Source organism: Nymphaea colorata, chromosome 9 (genome assembly GCF_008831285.2).
Source record: "Nymphaea colorata isolate Beijing-Zhang1983 chromosome 9, ASM883128v2, whole genome shotgun sequence".
In the NCBI taxonomy this organism is placed as follows: domain Eukaryota; kingdom Viridiplantae; phylum Streptophyta; class Magnoliopsida; order Nymphaeales; family Nymphaeaceae; genus Nymphaea; species Nymphaea colorata.
Window position 1 is genome coordinate 3,319,886 of NC_045146.1, and position 21,809 is coordinate 3,341,694.

Here is a 21,809-nt window from a genome sequence, read left to right on the forward strand (position 1 = left end):
GAAGCAGGAATCTATCTATACATTCTAAAGGATGGTATGATAGCTTGAAATTCTTTTGCTGAAGAACAATCTGACAAAACTAGCCAAAACATGGCTCTACTTGATAACACCTATAGGAGCTGACTTCCTGCTCTGTGAGGAGGGGCTAAAACCCATGCTGCACAGATAAAAATAAGGTAAGTCATCCAAAACTGTCTTAACACAGGTCTGCACATTAGCCAAGGGCTGTCTCAGGGAAGTTTACTGCAGAAGTTCAGGAAAAGAAGAGAATTACTTCGTGCATTTTTAGGCCTTAGGATTTATCTTATATATATCTGATATTGCCAAAAGGAATGAATCTTTGGCACAAAGATTAGGACATTCTAGTATAAGCAAGCTAGTCTTGTATACATTCTCAAAAATTTTCTTAACCTGTACAATGGCCAAAACAAAATTTGAGCTACACATAGCAAAAACGCACATTTGCAACTCTACGTTTTGAATGGGGATATTTTTTGTTATTTGGAGAATCATTAGCTAATTAGCTAGTACAAGGGCTTTTCCCTCTTCTTTCTGGCATAAACATGGGTTTTCCCCCTTCGGATTATGTTTTTCCTAAGCACTTTATCATCAAAATAACATTTTTTATGTGCTTCTACAATGCTTTATGCAAACGGAAGTGCATGAACTTTTACAGCTTATTTTCGTCCTCCATTGCGTTTTTTTATCTTCTATAACATCTTTTAATCATTTTTATAGATACTTCTCAGTACCACGTTCTTTACAGGGTGACCTGAACAGTCACAAAGAAACAAGTTATCACCTCCCATCTAGAAAACAATGGTGGGTACAAATTTCGAGGTTAGCAGTATTTTATCAACAACAGTCTCAGATAAGCAGAAAAACTGAGTTGACAATTTAACTTACCAATTCCAACACGTGTACCAATTGTCAGTTCTGAGAAATCAATGTTCCAATCTTGGAAAGGCAACAAGGGCTTATTCACAAATGATGAAGATTCTAATACTTTGTTCCAAGTGGACAGCATATCAAATTCTGCAGGTACTCCTCTCTCTGAAGCTTGACCTCTACTAGGAGATGAAGGTAATGAGATCGCTTTCTGTGCAAGATTGGCTTGATTCCTAGAGAAAGCACCACTTTCAACAGTCACTGCTTCATGGACATCTTGATGGAAGCTTGCAACCTGAACTGACAAGAAGCTGATTAGAAACAATACATTCACTCAACAGATCAAGGAAGTGGGGGTAAAGGAAAGACAAAAATAAGACAAGAAATTGACTGGTGACGAGAAATTGTTTTCATTGCATTTGTCAACCAAATTCATGGCTTTACAAAGCGTAAGACATAGTTCAGGAGCATTGTATTAGCAGTAAGAGAGAGAAGGACAACGTAGGATGGTCATTCCAGATATTTTAGTCCAATCTTTACAACAAGAAACAGGCTCACCAATCAGAGCAACAAATTTTATCAAAGTGAACTGAATAAAGGAGTCACATGTGCCATTCATATCCAGAAGCAACTCTTCATTTTTGAGTACATCTCTGAAGCACATGCCAACAGATTCTGGAGCACAACCATATCAGGTATTAATCTAAAAAAGATATCGACATGTTGATTTTGGTCACAGGTTTAGTAGACCAACTTTCACAGACTTATTTAAGAATCACATGTCAGCACAAACCTATGATTTTGTGCTTGTGCACAAACCTATGATTTTCCTTTGCTTAAAATAAAGAATCCAGAAGCCTATGAAAAATAGCCACAGCGAATGCAATTGTGGGGAGAACATTTCAGATAAATGACTTGTTAACAGAACATAAGAATGCCTTCAACGTAGTGAAAAATGCACGGTCATAAAAAGATCAAAGAATCCACCCTGATAGAAATACATTAAAACAAGAGGATATCCATAGAAGTAATTCTACAGTTGGATGTTTTCAAGAAGGGATATGCAGAAAGGAATCACAAAAGTAAGGAATGGCTAATAGTTAAGCTAAATTATGCTAGCAGAAGCATGGAACATAAGATGCGATGTGGTTCAGGTAAGTCAAACAGTTCAGACACATACACTTCTTGATCGACTTGAAGAACCATTCTTTCTGTCTACAAGGTGCCCAACTGATTCATCATCTGCACTTTCCTTCAAAAGGCGATTCTGCTTGAGTGTCTCATTCATTGCCCTTACCGCCCTAAAGAGGAATACAAGAAAACATAACAATTCATCAAATATGAAGACACAGAAAAGACAAGCAGTTCAGTACATTCTAGCCTCTGTATTGTGGGACGCCGTAGAATATAATCCCAATATTGCTTAGATTTAAGCTTTACATCAAATAGATGACAAATGAAATAAATGATTATTTATTGCCACCCTAACACTTTGCTGATTGGCATTATCTACAGCGATAGATTGCCATCCCTCTCTTTTCATTTTATCATGTGAAATAGCTCGTCATGATGAATTAGCAAATCCCTAAGACTAGATTCCACTCTTTTGTTAGTTACGTAGAATAAGCTTCTATGCAAAGTGAAGGAGAAATATCATTAAACATGTGGACTTAAATGATTTCGTACTAAGCCATTCGTAGATGCTGCATTGATAAGTTCACAATTGGATGCTGCTAGAACGATCCATTAGTTCAGAAATGCAAAGAAGACATGCATTGTATTGGAAGATGATAATGCATGAGGATTGAGGACCAAAGGCATCCATGGGTTAATTTTCTACATGTATTATATTTTTCTATCACAAGAACGTTTTTCTAACACAAGAACTTAAGTAAAAAGTAATAAAGATTTTCCTAGAATAAAGAGAACAATTGTGGTGCTTACAAGGAAATTTTATGTTTTTCTATCACAAGAACGTTTTTCTATCACAGGAACTTAAGTAAAAAGTAAAACAGATTTTCCTAGAATTAAAAAAAAATCTGGTGCTTACAAGGAATTGGCAGCACGAGAGGTTAAAAAATTCAAGTCTATTTCAGTTGTTTAAGATTTATGTACTAATCCTTTTCTGCTGAAAAGCTAAATGAGTCATGACACAATTTTCTTTCTCAATTTATCAAGTAACCAATTTCTGTTTCTGCTTGGTAAAAATAAAACAATCTTACCAAAAGGTAAGGGTAACATTTGAAATGCATCTATTGAAGTAGATAAATTACCATTCTTAAATAATCACACGTCCTCAATCCCTGAGTACGGCAAGTTTCAATTACATGAGTTTCTTATAGAACACATAGAAAAGGAGTAACTTTGCCCAAGAGAGTAGAGAACCCATATTTCTATAGAAACATTTGACATGTTTAACATAAGATATTCTTCAGACCACAAAGCCTAAACAAAAGAGAGACAAAGTTGAATTAGTGACGAAGTGCCTCAAGTTTGAATCTCATTTGACAACAATTATGATTTAGGCTTTTAGCATGATAGTGAACATTTAAAAAAATGGAGAAATGCATATAAACCCAGCTAAGCCTGCCCGATTCTATGTCAAGCAAGTCCCACCTGTTTTTTCCATATCAGACCAAAGGTACGTGCCCCCAAGTGAGCCACCATATAGTCCTGTGAATGAATTGTGCCAGGTTGCGAACCACATTGTCTGAATATACTGATGATAGTCGTCATATTTCAAAGGATTACACGGCCCAATAGCACGAGTTATTGAAGGAAAGAATAACCAGGGGAATGCTAATAAAATAAATTATGGAAATTTCCATAAAAATAACAAAAATCTAAGAGATTTTCAAGTTCCTAACAGTGAAAACTCTATCCCACACTTCCCACCCCGTTTTTGTTTATTCACAAAAGGAAGTGTCATGTGATTCTGCCTTGATTTATCAATACAAAAGAATGATGACCTATTGGTTATATGGAAGTAAATGCAAATTTAACAGGCAAACACCAGCATATCTGACAAATAAAGAGGTTTGAAATAACAGAGGAGTGATAAACATCAAAGCCAAGATTGAGAAAAAAGAAGGTAGAAACACTAAATTATAAAGAGAAAATACAGAAAATAACCTAACAATGTCATCACTGATCTCTGGTGTAATACTGATGCTTCTTCTTCTTATTCTACGAGGCTCTGATGTTGCTGCACCATCTGATCTGTCAAAATGAGGGAGAAAATGTATCAACTTTTTTCTAAGAGAGGCTGCATTCAATAAATCATAATTCAACTTCATTGCAAGAGGTAAAGTTCTCCACATGGTATAGGTCATCTGTGAAGAAAAGTAATCATTTTCAAACCATAGTTTCCTCCTTTGCATTCACATGCGATGGTAATGTCATTGAAAAAAACTACAAATCTAGGAATCTAACTATGCAATTAGATGGACAAAACAGTAATATAGATGTGTCATGCACAATGAAACAAATCAGGAGAACCTACCAAGGGTATGCTCTAATAAATTGAAAATTTGAGAACCTCCAACAGTAATCAAAATGAAAGGCAAGAATTGAGACAATTGAACATGTGTATGTTACTAGTTACTACAAACATCATACATGTCTCCTAGTTGCATTATCAGACTATGATCAATTTCCCAGACCAAAAAAGATTGGGAAAAAAGAAAAAGAAAAAGTAGAATCAATTACATTTTCTCCACACTGAAAGAAATACAAATTATTTAAATTCCATGATAAAATAGACTCCATTATGTTTTCCTATTTTTTCTACTAATTTTCATATCCAAGTTCCGTCTTTAAAAAATAAAATCCCACAACATAAGTTTCAACTATGTAAGATGATGATACATTCAATTTATACATTTATATCCACCCTGATGACTACAGCCTGCATGATGCACTGCCATCATCAAACTAGAAAAGTTATTTGTATATTCCCTCTCAAGCATAAGATGAGTCCTTGGATTTGCTTTTCCTTGCATATGTTTAAGGCAACCCACATCTCCAGATACTCGCACAACCTTTAATGCGAACTTCCACCATAAAAGCCACACTTGAAACAGCACAAGCAACTCCTTACACCCTTTTTCACCTTTCTGCAATCCTAGCTTCACTCTATGGACAATGACTAACTTACTTTCATTGCAACAGGTCTTTCACAGTATCATGATAAATAAGCATTTTGCATGTTTAAACAACAAAATGACATGTCAAACAAGATGTCCAAAATCTGAACAAGAAGAGTAAAAAGGCACACTCAGTTAACAGTGATGTCCCCTGGAATGGAGGACTCTGCAGAGTGGAACTGCAAGAGTTTAACCAACAATTTAACAAAAGTATCAGAAGCAGGGGAGTCTATAAAACAGAATCGCAAGAGTTTAACCAGTAATTTAGAAAAGGATCACAAGATCGGACTTTCCATGCAAGAAATCTCACTTAGAAGATAGGGTACATTGACATGGATACCTTGCTTAAGAGAGGGATAATATTGTTATGCTTGTGCCATGTCCATTTTAAAGGAGTGACTCTCTAAACGAGTGTCTTTTAAATCGTGAAATATGAACATGACTCAAGCTTATAAGCAAATTCTTTCTTGGAACAAGTTAGCATTCCATCTGTACTTCCACAGTAATTGGCACAGCAATAAATTTTTTTATTCCTCGAGTAATTGGAATTGAATAATTATATCCAAATTACCTTGATGCAGTTACGCTGTCATCCTCTGCAAATGTTTGCCTATTTGCACCAAGCATAGACCGACCACGGGCCCGAAATAAAGGATGCTCTGGACTGCAAACGTTGTCAAGAGCACTTAACATTTAACAATAAAAGGTATGATTAAAAAAAGATTATGAAAATGAGACTTAAGTGCAAGGTGCAAGGGGATATATATATATATATATATATATATATATATATATATCATTGTCAAGGATAATAGTTTCTTCGACATCAACTTTTACTAAATCTCATGGCCCTAGGACAGAAGGGTCCATGCAAGGCAGCATTTTCAAAACATAAACACAGGCTGCAGCCTGCAAGAAAGGCAAACAGACATATAAAGAAACAGTAAAGAATCAGAAACCAAAATCAGATTGGTCAAGCTCCTAAAAGAATATTTAGTTGGCAGTAATTGGTCCAGATTATTTATAAAAGAAAAAAAAAAACTAAAAAAGTGTAAAAATACAGCCCTTAAAGTGTCAAAACTCAAAAGTAATAAAAGACAAAGTATCACTGCGGATCAAGTAAAGCATACATGTTAAATTAGATAACACATATTCATATCGGTGCATATGAGCCTTGTACATATTAAATTATGTAGCATATAAATAAATAAATATATACATATAATATATAATACAGAACATCTCAGTGCATAATAAGCATGCAAGAACCTCGTATACAATACAAAAAAAAGAACTGACACAACAAAACTCAGATATGTTAAGAGCACAGAAAAGTGAGCCTCATTTGAAAAAAAAAAAGAAAAATTAAACCAGCACCTAAGGTAAGATCTAGTCAGTGACTCAGCAGAGTAGTTCACTATTTATGCCTCAGCAATTTAACACCATGAACTGGCCAAGTAGTCAGTGGAGTAGTTCATTATTTGGCGCTTAGCAATTTTAACACCGTGAAATAGTCCATGGTTTGGCAACAAAGAAAATGGTAAAATGACCTGATACTGGAATAACATAAGTCTTCCAAATAAAAAATTAAGTCGCTATAAGCTAGAATTCGCCACCTTGGTGTGTTCACCTTATGTTTGACATGAGTATAGGTCATTAGTAGGGCTGCCCATATGATGCAGAACTTGGGCATATTTCTTCTTTAACTTTTTTTATTCCAAGGGTTCGATATACTGTAGACTACAATGAGCACCATAAGGCATATAGCTTTATACTATTGTCACAAAAAACTTTTTTTATTAAAAAAGTGTATAAAACATGAAAAACAAGTCAGCCGTATAAAACGTGAAAAAAAGCATTTTTTTTAAAACGCCAAAAAATAATTAAAAAAAACACGAAAAAAACCAGTATACTATGCGTACAATATGTGTATTGTACGAGATACGGGTATTATACGTGTTTCTCCCCTTTTTTTGTATTCTTATTATTTTTTATTTTATATAATTTTCAAGATTTATTAAATGTTTTAAATTTTTAAAAAATTCGCTGAGATTTTCCTGAGATATTCCGGAGATATTCTCAAGATATACAACTTTGCCGTATTATACCCGAGAAATTTCTCGCCGTATAATACCCATGCAAATTTTTTTGTGACAGTTTATACTCAAGGCCTAGAAGACAGACAAAGGACATAATCTTTCAGAAATATTCGCCTTCTGTCAACATCATAGGAAATGCGATCAACTTGAAAAAATCCAAAAAAAGCCTCATGCTTTTGTAGCACAGCTATTTGGTTATAAAAGGTAGTTTTTCCACATCGTTCATTTTATTATGGAAAATTTTGCCTCCTTTAATATACAAGGTAATCCATTTTATTTGGAAAACTTACTGGCCTGCTATTTTCCTAAATTACTTCATTTGACTTGGAAGATAAGGAGGTATTTTAGCATCTATCTCTACAAATTTTCTTCAACTAAAAGGAAATATCAAGTTTCTGTAAAAGAGGGAGTAATTTTTTTCATTACTTTGCTATTCACTAATAAACGGATTTCACCCACTATACGCATCTAAACACATCAACCTTCCCTACAAAATTTCAATTTTTGACCAATTTTTAGGATATTAATGCACTACTTTAGTAGATTGCGACATATGCTTCATTAGCTCATTACTTCCCACTAAAATGATGCACCAATTATCGTAGAAAGAAATTCATGGAGATGGTGAGTAATGATTTTAGCGTTCTGACATGTACCATCGAATATCTGAGCTTACTTGCTACTAAACAAATGATTATCCTAGCTAATGAAGACTGAAGATCTATTTTAAATAAATCCAAGTATTATAGGTCTCTAAGAACAACCTGGAACTAGCTGTGCGTTGTTCAGCAATGACTTTCCTGCGGCTGCGTCGCCAAAACGCATTTGCAATGTTTGGTTCACTATGTGACACACTGCTCAAATGGAAAATCTTAATGAGATTACACCATTGAAATGGCACATTTAAGCTGGACTAGTGGAAGTGCTCAAGAAATACTGTAAAAGCATCGCAGAATGAGGATTAGGAAAGATCAATTCAACACGGCAATAGTATGGGCTGGTTTAAATCATACACTACCTCAATTTACTATCAGTCGCACCCAATGGACGCAGTAGTATACTTCGCAGTTGAGTACCAGATGCACTTGGAATGCCTTCATTCCTTCTATGACTGAAACCATGAGGACTGTTATCATCATGATCTCCTCTGCAGCATTAGAAATTATGTCAGCTAGAAGATAATAATAAGAAAATTGCATGTGCTGTTACTGCATGGAAAAATATTAGCATCTCTGCAAGCTTCTACTTAAAAGCTCCAAATGAAAGTGCATTGGCAAAAGTCGGAATAATAGCAGAAAAACTCTTCACAAACATTATGCAAGAATTGCGGCTGTAACATAGAAATGATGCACAACTGGGGATCTTTTACCCAAAACCTGGTAAAAAGATATGTGATTTTCCGAGTAAATTCATGATTCAACATATAAAATATTGTGTATTGATAACAGCTAAGCTTAGAGCCAACTGGAAAGTTCCACTCAGATTGAACGTAATTAACCATTTTCAGAATGCCAATCCAGCAGTTTAGCAGTCCAAAGCAATCATTCCAAAACTTTCAATACAAGAAAGTCAAGAAACTGGAACATCTTTTAAGCACAAGCTACTGAAGTTATGGAAAAAAGGCATTAGAACCACTTAAACATACTTACAAGTTATGGAAAAAAACAGTTTCAACTTGAAGTTTAGCAGATCACAGTTTGCAGAATTCATGAACAACGAGAATAAGATGTGTTTGCTTCTTCAAAAACTAAACCAATCACATTATAAGAAACAAGCAGTACTCATAAGTGAAGGTGTTCTATAAGAAGACCAATCTTAAGCATGAATTCTGCAACTCTAAAATATGCAGTTCTCATCTTAATAGGAATTTTGTAATTTTTAACTTAATAAAGTGTCACTCGTCCCCAAGTGCCCCAGAAGAGAAAATGACAGATGACCATTAAATGACAAAACAAAGCGGGCCAGGTCTAGTCATCTACATGGAACAAATTAAACGTAAAAAGAAGGATAGTTCTAACGGATAAAAAGCATGAAATATAAACGTCGAAACGGGATACTTTGAATTGAAATAACAGCATGCAGCAGATATGAAGCTGCAAAAAAAAAACACCAGAAAGCAAGCTGGTTCTCTCACCCTTCACTATCAATTTTCTCACAAAGCCCATATAAAGGACTATTTGGTTCAAGTGGTGAATCACATGAATCATTCTCAGCAGAGTCACTTTCACCAGTTGCAGATATATGGTACATCATGAGTGTCTTATTTGAGAAAGGTACCAGCTGACCAGGGAGCTTCATAAGGTCAACCAACAGTTCAACTGAGTTCAGTTCAACTATAACTGACATATGCTTATACTGGTCAAAACACCCGACGCTATCATTTGGAAGACCCTGAAAGTCAGTTGTCAAAGTAAGAATCATGCATGCATACAACATTTCACTAGTGTGTGTGTGTGCATGTCGTTCTGCATGTGTGCCTGTCTGAGTGTGCAGAACATATATACAAGAGTTCGCAAGAGTTTGCATCATGAAAATCTGCTAATCTGATTACACTTCACTACTTCAAATCCAAGTTAAGTTCCGTTCAAGACAAACTATGCATATACTATAGTGAATTCACAAAGCAATAAAAATTTTTGAAAGGATAGAATTTAATTGAAGATATAATGCTGAACAAACGACCAGATGCTTTACACCACATTTGATACTACAAATTATGTAGTCAGAGAGTCATGGTTGCAAGCGTATTCCTCCGATTTGACATAGCCAGTTAAAATCACGACTATTTTTCATCCAATCTGAGCCTAACCAATTAAATTCCCAACCTGGTCAACTAAGTGACTCTGATTTAAACAGACTAGGATAGGCAAAGCCAACCTAGAAACATAATTCCAGAAAATCAGTAACTAGTAGCTCCATGCCCAAGTTAGAGGGGGTTGGTTAGCTGCTACTTTTATTATTTTATCATCTCCTGAACAAAATGGGGGAAAGTAACTCTCTCTCTCTCTCTCTCTCTTGTGTGTGCGCTCCTCTCGAAACCCACACCTAACGTCTTTCACATTTACTTTCGTCTTTCTAGCTTCCTTTAACCTTCTCTATTATAAAACTGACTAGAAGTACCCAATGTTGGCAGGTCCATTAGGAGGTCTGTCATCCAGGCACCTAAAACTTTTGACTATGCAAACCACCCCTCATTTATATGTTGCAAATGACCTGATCATTAGAATGAAGAATCATACTAAAACACTTCCACTGCTTTTAAAATTTAGTTTTCCTGCTCTATCATCTCTTTTATCTACTTTGAAAATTACTAGAACAGCCCAGTCCTGCCAACTCCTTCAGGAGGTCTGCCATCTAGGCACAGAGTAGTACATTTGACCATGTAGATCAGCCTTCACTAGTATAATGATTTCACATGCTGAAGTTTTAACGACATTATGGCACTCTGAGCTTTCAGGCCCTTTGAAATCAAACTTCATCCTACATTTGGTGAACTCAGCTCATTGATTGGGGCAGTTCAAATTGTCAAAAGCTTGATCATATTTATTCTGTTCCAGAATGATCCAAAGGCAAGATCCCTTATAAGCCACGAATAAAATTACAGTGGGAGCCTCCATTTGATTTGGGTTATTAATGTAAACACATATCCTTGTAGATATAAATGAATTAGACCAGATTGCCACTTGTGTGTGTGTTTGCCACCAGTAACAGGCATCCCCCTTTACAAGTAGAACCCTTGAGAAACACACGCACACGCCAACCCTAATCCCAGATTAGGGTTCTCCTCCCAGAGGAAACACCCAATACTTTCCGCAAGCCCCTCAGTTCTGGCCTCTCGATCATATTTACGGATGTGACCGGGTCAGCCCAATGGACCCGACCTGTGATCCCATAACCAGTGTCTAACAGTGTGTCACCTAGCAAATTGGACCCCATATCTAGTCCACCAGAGGAAGCAGTGTAATGGTGAGAGCAAGAGAGTAAGCTCTTCACCTCGAAGAAGGAATCTTGTAGCTGCACAACAGCAGAAGGTGAAACAGGTGGCTGTCTGATCTGTATCCACATAAATGGATGACCATATTATATTTTATTACATTGTAAACAATGTCTGTCAATATGCATCTAGTCTAGTTGTTCTTTTGTACAGATATTCTATCATATTATATACAAGTAGCTCAATGTAGACCGTGAAAATCTTAAAATTCTTAAAAGCATGGTGACCAAAATTGTTCTTGGCAATTTCTCAGGGATGTTACTCTGGAATTTTTTCCAGATACAGTCTTCCTAAGAAAAACCTCAGTGATTTTAAAATATGAAAAATATAAAGAACAAAAAAAGGTTATGAGATAACAGTTTTCTGCTTTTCTTGCAAATTATAAAGAAATAAGTAGAAAAGTTTGTCTGAAATATTTTTACAAATTTGCAAGGTTTTTCTTGGGTATTAATAGAAACTTTTGTTTTCCTCAGTCAATTCTCGGGAATTCAAAAAAACAAATATATATATCAAATAATAGAAAATTACCAAATTTAGTACTCTTTACTAATTTCCTTACAAAACGTTGATAAAAAATAAAGTATTTGTTAAAATATTAAAACAATCGAAAAAAATTAAAATATAGTGGAAAATATATCTTCTGAAACAAAAAAAAAAGCGACAACCATGATATTTTTCTTTTAGTGAACTTTTCAAAATGTCACAAACTTTTCAGTTTTTCTCCTTATTTTCCACTTTTGACCAAATATTTGGGGAAAATGATATTTAAGATAATGCTTTGAAAACAAAAAAAAATAGAACACACATTTCAAAACAATAAAACTTCTAAATGAAGAGTAGTTCAGGAATACCTTTGGATACTATTTTGATATAGTCATTTCTTGGTTGCTTTAAAAGTATTAAGTATCATGATATTTTGCTGATACCATCGGCCAGCTTCGAAATGACAGCATCGTCAAAATATTTTAAAATAAAACAGATATTAGTAACTATAGTTGAAAAGGTAAGCATTTAAAAACTCTAAACGAAATGAGAAGCCTGTTCATCTCAACCTGCGCCATTAGTTGAGCTCTCTCTCCCTCTCTCTCTCTCTCTCTCTCTCTCGCACGCGTGCATACATATAAAGCATCTAATCAGAAAAGCATGAGAAACAAATACAAGGGAACATACCACCATAAGCTTACACTCAAAGCCCACAGCATCTGCAAGAACTTTAAATAAAATTGCTCGAGGCCTGCACAATCCATTTTTTATTTGCCCTAACAACTGAACAACATGATTCTCCGATACAAGAGAAAGATCCTCCACAGGAGATTTTGCAGGACTTAGTTCAGAGGCTGGACGCTTATAGAAATTGCATACCTGATCATCAACTAACAAACGATCAAACACAGCTAGAGGGAATGACACTGTGAAAAACTTTAGCATTTTAAGATACAAGAGAATATACCATCAACATACATCAATCATTGTGTAAGAAGATCAGAAGATTCAACTCACAAGAATTACAGAAAGTACCTTTCAAAGAGTGCATATAAAATCCAGTACAAAACATACATAATTTGATGCATGCTCCAGTATTTTTCAGTAAAGTTGTTTTCCATGGAAATATCTCAAGAACTTTAAAACTAAAAAGCATAAAAAAATAATAGAAATTTTCTGAAAGCAAGACTTTTCTACTATCTTTATGATAAAGATATTGATAAAAACCTAAACTAACTTCTAGAGTTTTTAAATTGACAAAAAAGGGAGATCCTTATAGATAAAGGAAAATATCATGATAATATTGTAAGCAATAGTCTGCTGGTACTTTCAAAATACCACAAAAAATTTTCCCAGTAAAAAAAAGAAGCACTTAATGCTGTACTGGGAAATGATCATTTGTAGGGCCTATGGTTGTCTTTGACAGATAGGACATTCTTCAAATTGGTTGAAGAATGTACATCCCATACAGTAAGCCATCATACATAGAAGAAAACTTCCAAAGACAAATGGCCTTCAATCCATGGTTATGTTCAAAAGGAGAGGGCAAAATTCGGCCTATAGGAGTCCTTTTGTACCAAACATGAGATCATCTGAAGGGTTAAGACCAACCTGGATGACTTCTCCAGGCCATCAAACACCCTCCAAAGCGTTCTGAGGTTAATAATTTAGTGGTGAATGACATGTTGCCCATCTCCAGTATGCTCCCGAGAACATGCATTCCACTGACCCAAGAAAAGTGATTGTGTAAGGACGTGGAATCACCTCAGTATCTACTATTCACTTACCAGATCATCCCATATAGAAAACTGACGCTTTTCTACCACATGCTAGTATGATGGATGAAATTGCATTCATAGTTCTGGTTATAGCTATCACCAGGCTGGCTCTTGAAATGATAGGAAGTTTCATTTAGCCTAAGTGATCTACAGAATCTGTGTGAGAGGAACCAAATTTTGCATGAGGATGAGTTTCCATAGAAGCGGTTGTTCAACAAAGTACTTGCTTAGCTTAGAGATTCTACGGCAGGAATTGACTGGCTGACAGAAAATACAGTTTTGCCATATCAGTTATTATATCTATGGTCAGGTCCCCTCTGCCTTTCAGTTGTTTGATTGTCCCACTTCTGCTTAAACAATCCGTCCAACCAGCTACTGAATGTTGCTTTTAAAGGTTCTTTCACAAAGCAGGAGGTAGTCGAGTTATGGCAAGACTTGTTTCATGATTACTGCAACTACGCTAGATTTAGTGACGAAGGCACACCCCTTTCCTAAGAGGAACAACCTCTTGTCGGGTCATTTTAGAGGGGAGGAACTATTCAGCCTTTCCTGCTTTCCTTATGTTTGGAGTCTGAATGCCATATAGAGAGATGTGCTATATTTTCCAAAATCTTCCATATTATCACATTGCTCTATATCAGAAAGATAGACCTCCAGAGTGGAGAACTTCATGTGAAGCTTCTTTACATATTTCACGTTTTAATCCAGCAATAAATAAGGAGAGCACCCCTAGCAATACCCTTTTCAAGAATGTCCAACTTATTTTTCCTTATCATAAATATTAATATAATAATGGAAGTTCACCAATATAAATTGTGACATACAGTTTCATTCAAGTTATAGAAGCAACCAAATGCTGCATCATCGTATTGCAAAACATCAATGACAGAAGCCCTCAAGGAACACAGGATTCGTCCGCAATCCAAGTATTAAAAATAACAAGGCACATTCATGCAACAGAATGTGACAGGTATCATACTACAATAATGAGTCACATAAATAATGAAAAGTTGTTTACACACCTTATTAATGAGTAAGAAACATGTTTAGAATCTTAAGATTTTAGACAACATGGCACCTACATGGAGTGGTACTGCAACCATTACAGTGATAATTGTAAAAGAACCTAAAACCTAAAGATTGCTTTCTACTATATATTATGAAAGCACAGTTAAGAATGCATGGTCATGATATCAAATTCAGTGTAACAATGCATGTTTTACAACCAAGGCCAGAATACTGACCACCCCTGCAATTTTTTTAACCATCGATGTTGGATTTGAGTGCAATCCTTTCACTAATGCCACAATGAAATTCTTTAGCTTCGACAGCTTTTTGTCTTTCTCTGAGTCAACAAGGATGACATCAGCTTTGAGACCCTCAAGACCCATAGAGTAAAGCTCATCGATGGGAGGAATATTGTGAAAAAGCTGCTTGAGTTTTGTTTCCTGTAGGACAACCGAAATTATAAAAAAGTTAGAAGGATACATTTGCATTTGAAGTAGAACTAGTAACAGGGAATGCTTCTATGTAAGTGAAATGAATGAGCAGCATCTGTGCCAATCAAATAATATAAACCGCAACTAGTATCATATTAAGCATGACTACCATGAATAACTAAAGCAGTTACAGCTCCAAGGAAGAGGCCGGTAGGAAATAACAAAATTTTCCTCCATACAAGTCTTCTCTTAATACAGTTGCATACATATTAATTATTAAGCATGACTACCAATGAATGACAAAGAATACCGCAGAAACATAGAAGGCACATTTTCCAATGTTGAAACACAACTCATCTTGCACAAAGCAATTTCATCATCAATGTATGTATTAAGCATGACTTGTATTACAATTTGCAAAGTATTTATCACATGGACACCTTACAGTTTTTACAATGAATATCCAAACTAACTAACAATGCTGGAGGATGAAAAATATGTTCTAGTTTCCAATCCTACAGCTTAAGAGGATTTATATACCCTGGGTAAGATACTCAAAAACACGAAGAAGTCAATTGAAATAAAATAAGAGAAAAAATAAGATCTTCAGTATCAATTGAAATAAAATAAGAGAAAAAATAAGATCTTCAGTAAGTTAGTTCAACGTGAAGCAAACTAAGAGCTACAGGTATACAAGGAAAAATGGATTGTGCGATCAATTGCACCTAGAGATAGATCAGTCAAGAAGTGGCCAAAGATAGACCTGGCATCAACCCACATCAAGACACACCTTCAATAAAGTTACCGTCAAAAATATTGCTAATGCACATGTCCCTCAATCTACGATCCTAGGATTCCAATTTTCAAGCAAGAAACTAAGATCACAGATCTGGTGGGAACCAAAAACCGTCCTAGTCAAGCAATGGTAGTGGCCTGATGAGTCAATTAAGCAACAGAAATGATATGGAAGGTTCACTTAACTGGAAGTACAGAATAAAATCCATCAGGAATTACTCCACTAAAAGCTCCTGTTTCCCATAGTATCTGTGATGCTGCTAGAGGTGATAATTGATCTTGTTCACGACTGCAAGCAGAATCTCTTGTACTCAGGTTTTCCTCAGGAGAAGCCAAAGAAACAGATTGCAACCTTTCTGTGAAACCTGAAGACCACCAGCTGGCACTAGAAGTCTCAGATTCAGATGGCCCAGGATCTCCTGTTGTTTCCTCCATCTCCTTGTGGACAAAATGTATATGAACATCTCGCTCCACCAGTCATCCCATGAGCAGCATCTCAAAGTTCATAATGGAATCAACAAAAGGCCTCAGAAGAGTAGCTTTTACCATCATAATATTTGATAATCTACAAGCAAATGCAGTCAAAACAGATGATAGTCAATGGGAAAATCAAGCTGAAATTATTCCATCAATTTTTAGGAGTTGAAGACATGGGCATCATGGCTTCCAACAGCAGAAAGCTAGACACTTTCTTATAAAGTAACCAATAACATGAAAGATACAGGAAGCATCAGAAACAAGATTATCAATAACTTCTACAAGTAAAGGTAAATGGAACTAAAACTGAAACATGACTATTCTGAAAAGGCCTTCTATAGTAAAGTTAATTGAAACTAAAAATACAATTATGTTGAGAACCTTGGAAATACACATATTAATAAAAGGCTCACTATGTTACAACCTAGGGAATCAGAATAAACAAACCTGAAAATATTTTGCTCTTTCATTATTAAAAAGATGCCGCAGCTTGTGCAACATAATGTTGGCCTATAACCAAAAAATAATAATACAAATTAATCAATAAAAGTAAATAAAAATGGAAAAAGAAAACTCATACAGAGAAGTGAGTATGTTCATTGTATCCATTAGATAACTTCAAAATTATCATCTGAATCAGAGGTCACAGGTGTGTCATTTTTCCAAAAGAACTTGGCTATGGGTGCAGCAAACTATGAGTGCATGCATGTGTAGGAACAAATATTTGTGAATTTGTGTAAAATGTAAAAGAAGGTTTCCTGTGTAAATTATAACAAGGGAGAAGGTTTAAAAGCGAAAACAAAAATACGACACTCTCTCTCTCTCTCTCTCTCTCTCTCTCTCTCTCTCTCTCTCGCTCGCTCTCCACGCACGCGCGCGCGTTGTGTGCTGGGAGCCCTCCATCTCCCTTGCAGCCAACACTGCCTCGCCAGGGTTAGTTCTTCTTTCTTCCTCCTCCTCACTGCTTCTTTCTTTCTCCCCCCTGCTTCCTCTTCCTCCTCCTCCTCACTGGCATAAGGTTGCGATGGTGGTACCTCTATTGTGTCAATGCAGATGCAGCAGCAAGAATGCAATGTACATATGACATAGAATAGTAGATTTATTTATCTATCAGACCTACGCCCTTTTCTACAAGTTCAAGATTACAAACCAGATGACTACAACTACTGTACTTATACATTCTGCTGCATCTTTCCTTTTTAGTCAATCTACATAACTGAATGAAAATAATTCCTGTAGCATCCACAAACACCTTAGCCTACCCACAATGTAAAAAGCGCCAATACATGATAAAGTAATGACGCATGGGTAGTCAGGCAATAGAAGCATACAGGATATAGTTTGGATATCCAACCCATTTCCTTTTTAATTATTTTTTATACCTGACTGGCTGACCCATTTTCTTTTTAATTTTTCTGAAGAAAACAAAAGTAGATCTAGGCCTGACATTCTGGGTTTTGGTCAATTAGTTCTCTTATTAAAACTTGTTACAACCTCCACATCCAAAGTAAAAAGAAAAGGACTATATATGAAGTTATAGAATGCTTTGTTAGAATTTTGTGGATATATATATCTTAGCCACAGATATCATGAGAATTTTACGGATATATTTATCATAGCCACAGATATCACGATATTTTTAAAACATCACGATATTACCAAAACAATAAAAATATCAAAAAAAATAAAAATACGTGATATTTTGAAAAAAAAAAAAAGTTAAAAATCAATTTATTGCTTCTCTGCATTCTACAATCTTATTTGTGTTTCTTTGGGTTCTCCTGAAGAAAACTTTAGTACGAGAAGGTTCTTCTTTGCATTCTACAATCTTCTCACAATTTTCAGTGATGTTTATTACCAAGTACAAACAGTGCACAATCATTTTCAGCATTCACACCATTATCGCAAATATCGAATTCAGTACAAACCAGTGATGATTTTCTTGGGTATAATATAGCAAAGTTATTTTCTTCAGAAAAACCTTGGTAAATTTTTTTGAAAAATAAAAATCTTGTGTCTAAAAATGTAAAAAACGTGATAAAAGGCGAAAAAAAGTAAAAAAAAAAAGATAAAACATGCTTTTCGCATTTTTTCAAAAAAAAATGTGTTTTTTTTTTCCTTTTTTGGCTGACTTGTTTTGACGTTTTCTTTTTTACATTTGTTTTTAATAAAACGCATTTTCTGTGACACTGGTTCACACTATCCATAAGAGCACTAGCAAAATAAAGCAATGCAAATGGAAATATCTTAAAATATCACAACCTCACAAGCCAACACAGTCTTCCAACCGAATTATAATTCAGTAATTCACTATCAGTTCCAGCCTTCCAGGTGGTCATATCTCACCCCAATCCGTCACATTTAAGGTAATTCTCACCTCAAGGCTCAACCTATCTGAAGGGATAATGCTGCATCAGTTATCATACACATAACTCTTTCCCATAGATGAATAAGTTGCATCTTGCCCAATTACATGTACAACAACCGGCAACTGTTACTGCATAAGATGGAAAATAACCTAACGATTGCAATATATACCCTTTTGCAGCCCCTTTCTAAAATTGGTTCACAGCTTTTCTCCAAGATGATGCTATAAATATTAACTAATCATTTTTTTCCCATGTTGACTGTGTTCCCATGTTGACTGTGCTCCTAAGTTCCTAACTCACGAGCTGACTGATACCTCTTATTACAACTTGTAGATATTTTTGCGTCTATATCTTTGACACCATCTTTGCATAAGCAAACGTTTTTCATTTTGCATATACCAGTTTCGTTCGTGTATTTATTGTCCTCAAACAAACAATTCATTTCTTTCCATCAAAAAGGGATTTCTGTCAGTCTTTTGACCTAAGACACACAATAAACCTGCTGCAAGCTAAATGGAAATATGGCATGTACTTAAACTTCCAAGTTTTAAGCAGACCAAAAAAAGAAATTCAAGGAGCCAGCTAACTTCCCCCAGGCATCACGTCCGGTTACCACTATAGTACTGGAAATTATCTAATATGAGGAAAAAAGAAACAAGAAGAATGTACAGCAATGACAGATTGACAATAAAAATCAGTTATCCCTTCTAGACACCCACAAAGTATAATAAAACATGCAGCGTTCATAATATGACTCCAGGAACCTTGAACTTAACGATCTTTTTGGGTAAAGAAGGAAACAAAAGGATTAGAATGAAAACATCTAGAATATGGATAAGTACGAGGGACCATTCAGGCCACCAGAAAACCACTGCCCACTGCACTTGAAACATGACAACCCGGTAACCATGCCTACGCACTTCTTGTGCACACCAAGAACATCCGCAAAAAGAAAATGCATGATGCAGGATCTCAAGGAATGGATCTTGCGTCACAATAAGATTTCAGAGGAAGCAGTACGACCGCGCAAGTGAAACCAAACAAGAATAACCAGCAACAAAGACCATCAAGAAGGCTTCCAAGTCAAGAAACTGATCCCCAAAGCTTCCACCAAAACCAATATCAAAACAAATTGAAGCAGAGCAGAGCCCAAGACTGCTGGCCAACCGAGGGAATCGAGCAAAGAAGAGGCATTTCGAAGACAGAACATTCAAATTCCGGTCACGAATGGGAAAGCCCTGAACCGACTCCTATCCACGAACACGACGCACGGAACAAATTCGTCGAGAAAACGGAGACGAAACTCGTACCTTCAGATCTAAGCATCAAAAAAGTCGGCCTACGATATCGATCGACCTCATGAACGGCAAAATCAGATACGAGAGCGGCAGCGTGCAACAGGGCGAGCGAGAGAGAGAAAGCCCACGATATTCGCAAGAAGGATCTCCCCCTCACTTCCGCGACGACGAAGACGAGGGAGGCGCAAGTGACGAGAGAGAAAGGGAGCCAGATTTCTCAGAGAGGCGAGAAGACGAGAGTGGCATTTGGGGGGAGCATTTATTGCGAAATCTTTAAAGAAAAGAGGGGGGAAATAAAACTAATATTAAAATGACCAAAACATGAAAAAACCATCACACGTGATCACACGCATAAAGAAAGTACCACATAATTTCTTGTTACGTGTCTCGGTGATCTTTTTTTCCCCTATCAATGCTTCAATCTTTTCTCTAAAGCCAAAGATACCCCTCCCTCGGCGAGCAGAGAGGCAGACACCTTGATCTTCAGGTGCGCACGGATGTTTTCCTGGCGTGGAAGAAATGAGGAGGGAGGGATTGATAACTTGATAGACAATGACGCAGTCGCGTTCTCGCGCCTTTGTCACGTGCACTGTGAGAGAGAGAGAGAGAGAGAGAGGGGGAGGCGATCCCCCGACAGCCAGCTGGATCCATCGGTGGTTCACCAACGCCCCTCGAGGCGAGAGGTGAAATAAAAGTAAATTTTTTTTTAAAAAAAAAGTGTCCTTATTATTATTATTTTTATTTTCCTCCCACCCACCCTTCAGGGCCCGTTTGATTGTCGGGTGAAATTTAACATGGTAAATTTATCATGGTAAATTTTTTTGGAAAAATTTACAGGATGAAATTTCTCCTTGTTCCAATGTGAGGCTTTGTTTGATGCACACGAAAAATTTAACGTGGTAAATTTAACCATGTTTGATGCACAGGAAAAATTTAACCTGGTAAAAAGCAAGAAAACTTGATGAAAATTTTCAATCTTTGTGTACCCTCCAATGAAAGTATCCATGAAACGAATGATCTTTCTAATTGAATAGGAGGTGAGCACAATCTACAAGCCCAAGCTCAATGTACATTTTCATAATGAAATTACATAATACTGAATCCAACTCATGCCCAACGATAACTCATGCCCAAGCTTCATCCTGTGGCAATGAATCAACCTGCCAATGTCAAGAAACCCACACTGACCAGCTGTAATGCTCACTAAGCTGCTCAAATTGGGCTTCAAATCACCCATCAACAGACTATTAAAAATCCCAAGCAACGCATTGAACTCACCAACTTTGCAGTAACCATCAATCATGGCATTCCATGAGACGATGCTTCTTTTGGGCATTTTATCGAACACCTTGCGAGCAAGCTGTTCGTTACCAGTTATCCCGTGCAGATGGTGGAGTATTGAATCACCCACATCGCATTCTGTGGACAATAACAAATGGTGGAGTATCTGGGGACAATAATCGCATTTCATCAAATCACCCAAGAGGGGTGTGATCGAAATCATTGGAACACTTTTCTGCCTGTTAGAGCTCCCTTCGTCTTCCTCTTGTCATCTTCATCCTCTGCTGGCTCCCTTCGTTTTCCCCTTCTCATTTTCATCCTCTGTTGGCTCCCTTCGTCTTCCCCTTCTCATTTTCATCCTCTGCTGCTTCACCCCACCGCTGCCTCGTCCCACCGCCACTGCCCTTGCCCCACTGCTGCTTCTTCGTTGCACAGTGTGTTCTAATCTTTTGATATGAAGGTCTCGAATTCTCGCCCCACCACTGTGTCCTGTAGGAGGATTTTGCATGGATCCTCCACATCAAGTGAAGCCAGGAGCATTCAATCCACCATAGATTTTGGGGGTTTTCTGAGTCGGCTGCATAGAGTCGAGCTTTTTCCAGCAGTCTTTGCAGTTTCTATTTGAGGGTGATTAGGGTTTTTGAATTGGGAGAAATTTGAGAAGCCTTGATTATGGTAGGCCATCGGCAGTGTCAATGGGAAGAATCCAGCGCCACGGAGAAGAGTAAAGCCCCGATTTCTGAGATTGATATGAAATCGGCGT

At 36.5% G+C, this 21,809-nt stretch overlaps 1 protein-coding gene across 4 annotated transcripts in view; it reads right to left on the reverse strand.

Annotated features, from left to right (window-relative positions):
- Positions 1 to 20,010, reverse strand: part of LOC116260300 (serine/threonine-protein kinase CTR1-like) — a 32,233-nt gene extending 12,223 nt beyond the window's left edge. The window contains exons 1-12 of one of the 4 annotated variants that reach the window (XM_031638532.2): positions 19,778 to 20,010; positions 16,546 to 16,608; positions 15,808 to 16,186; positions 14,632 to 14,835; positions 12,297 to 12,488; positions 9,267 to 9,523; positions 8,151 to 8,279; positions 7,897 to 7,986; positions 5,605 to 5,697; positions 4,021 to 4,107; positions 2,069 to 2,189; positions 907 to 1,183 (exon numbers count right to left, since the gene is read on the reverse strand). In XM_031638532.2, coding sequence (XP_031494392.1) covers positions 907 to 1,183; positions 2,069 to 2,189; positions 4,021 to 4,107; positions 5,605 to 5,697; positions 7,897 to 7,986; positions 8,151 to 8,279; positions 9,267 to 9,523; positions 12,297 to 12,488; positions 14,632 to 14,835; positions 15,808 to 16,056 — 1,699 coding nt within the window. In that variant the 5' untranslated portion in view covers positions 16,057 to 16,186; positions 16,546 to 16,608; positions 19,778 to 20,010. Of the gene's footprint in view, positions 1 to 906; positions 1,184 to 2,068; positions 2,190 to 4,020; positions 4,108 to 5,604; positions 5,719 to 7,896; positions 7,987 to 8,150; positions 8,280 to 9,266; positions 9,524 to 12,296; positions 12,489 to 14,631; positions 14,836 to 15,807; positions 16,187 to 16,545; positions 16,609 to 19,777 lie in introns of all 4 variants that reach the window. The other 3 variants (XM_031638530.2, XM_031638531.2, XM_031638533.2) reach the window with 3 other exon arrangements.
- Between the last annotated feature and the right edge of the window lie 1,799 nt (positions 20,011 to 21,809).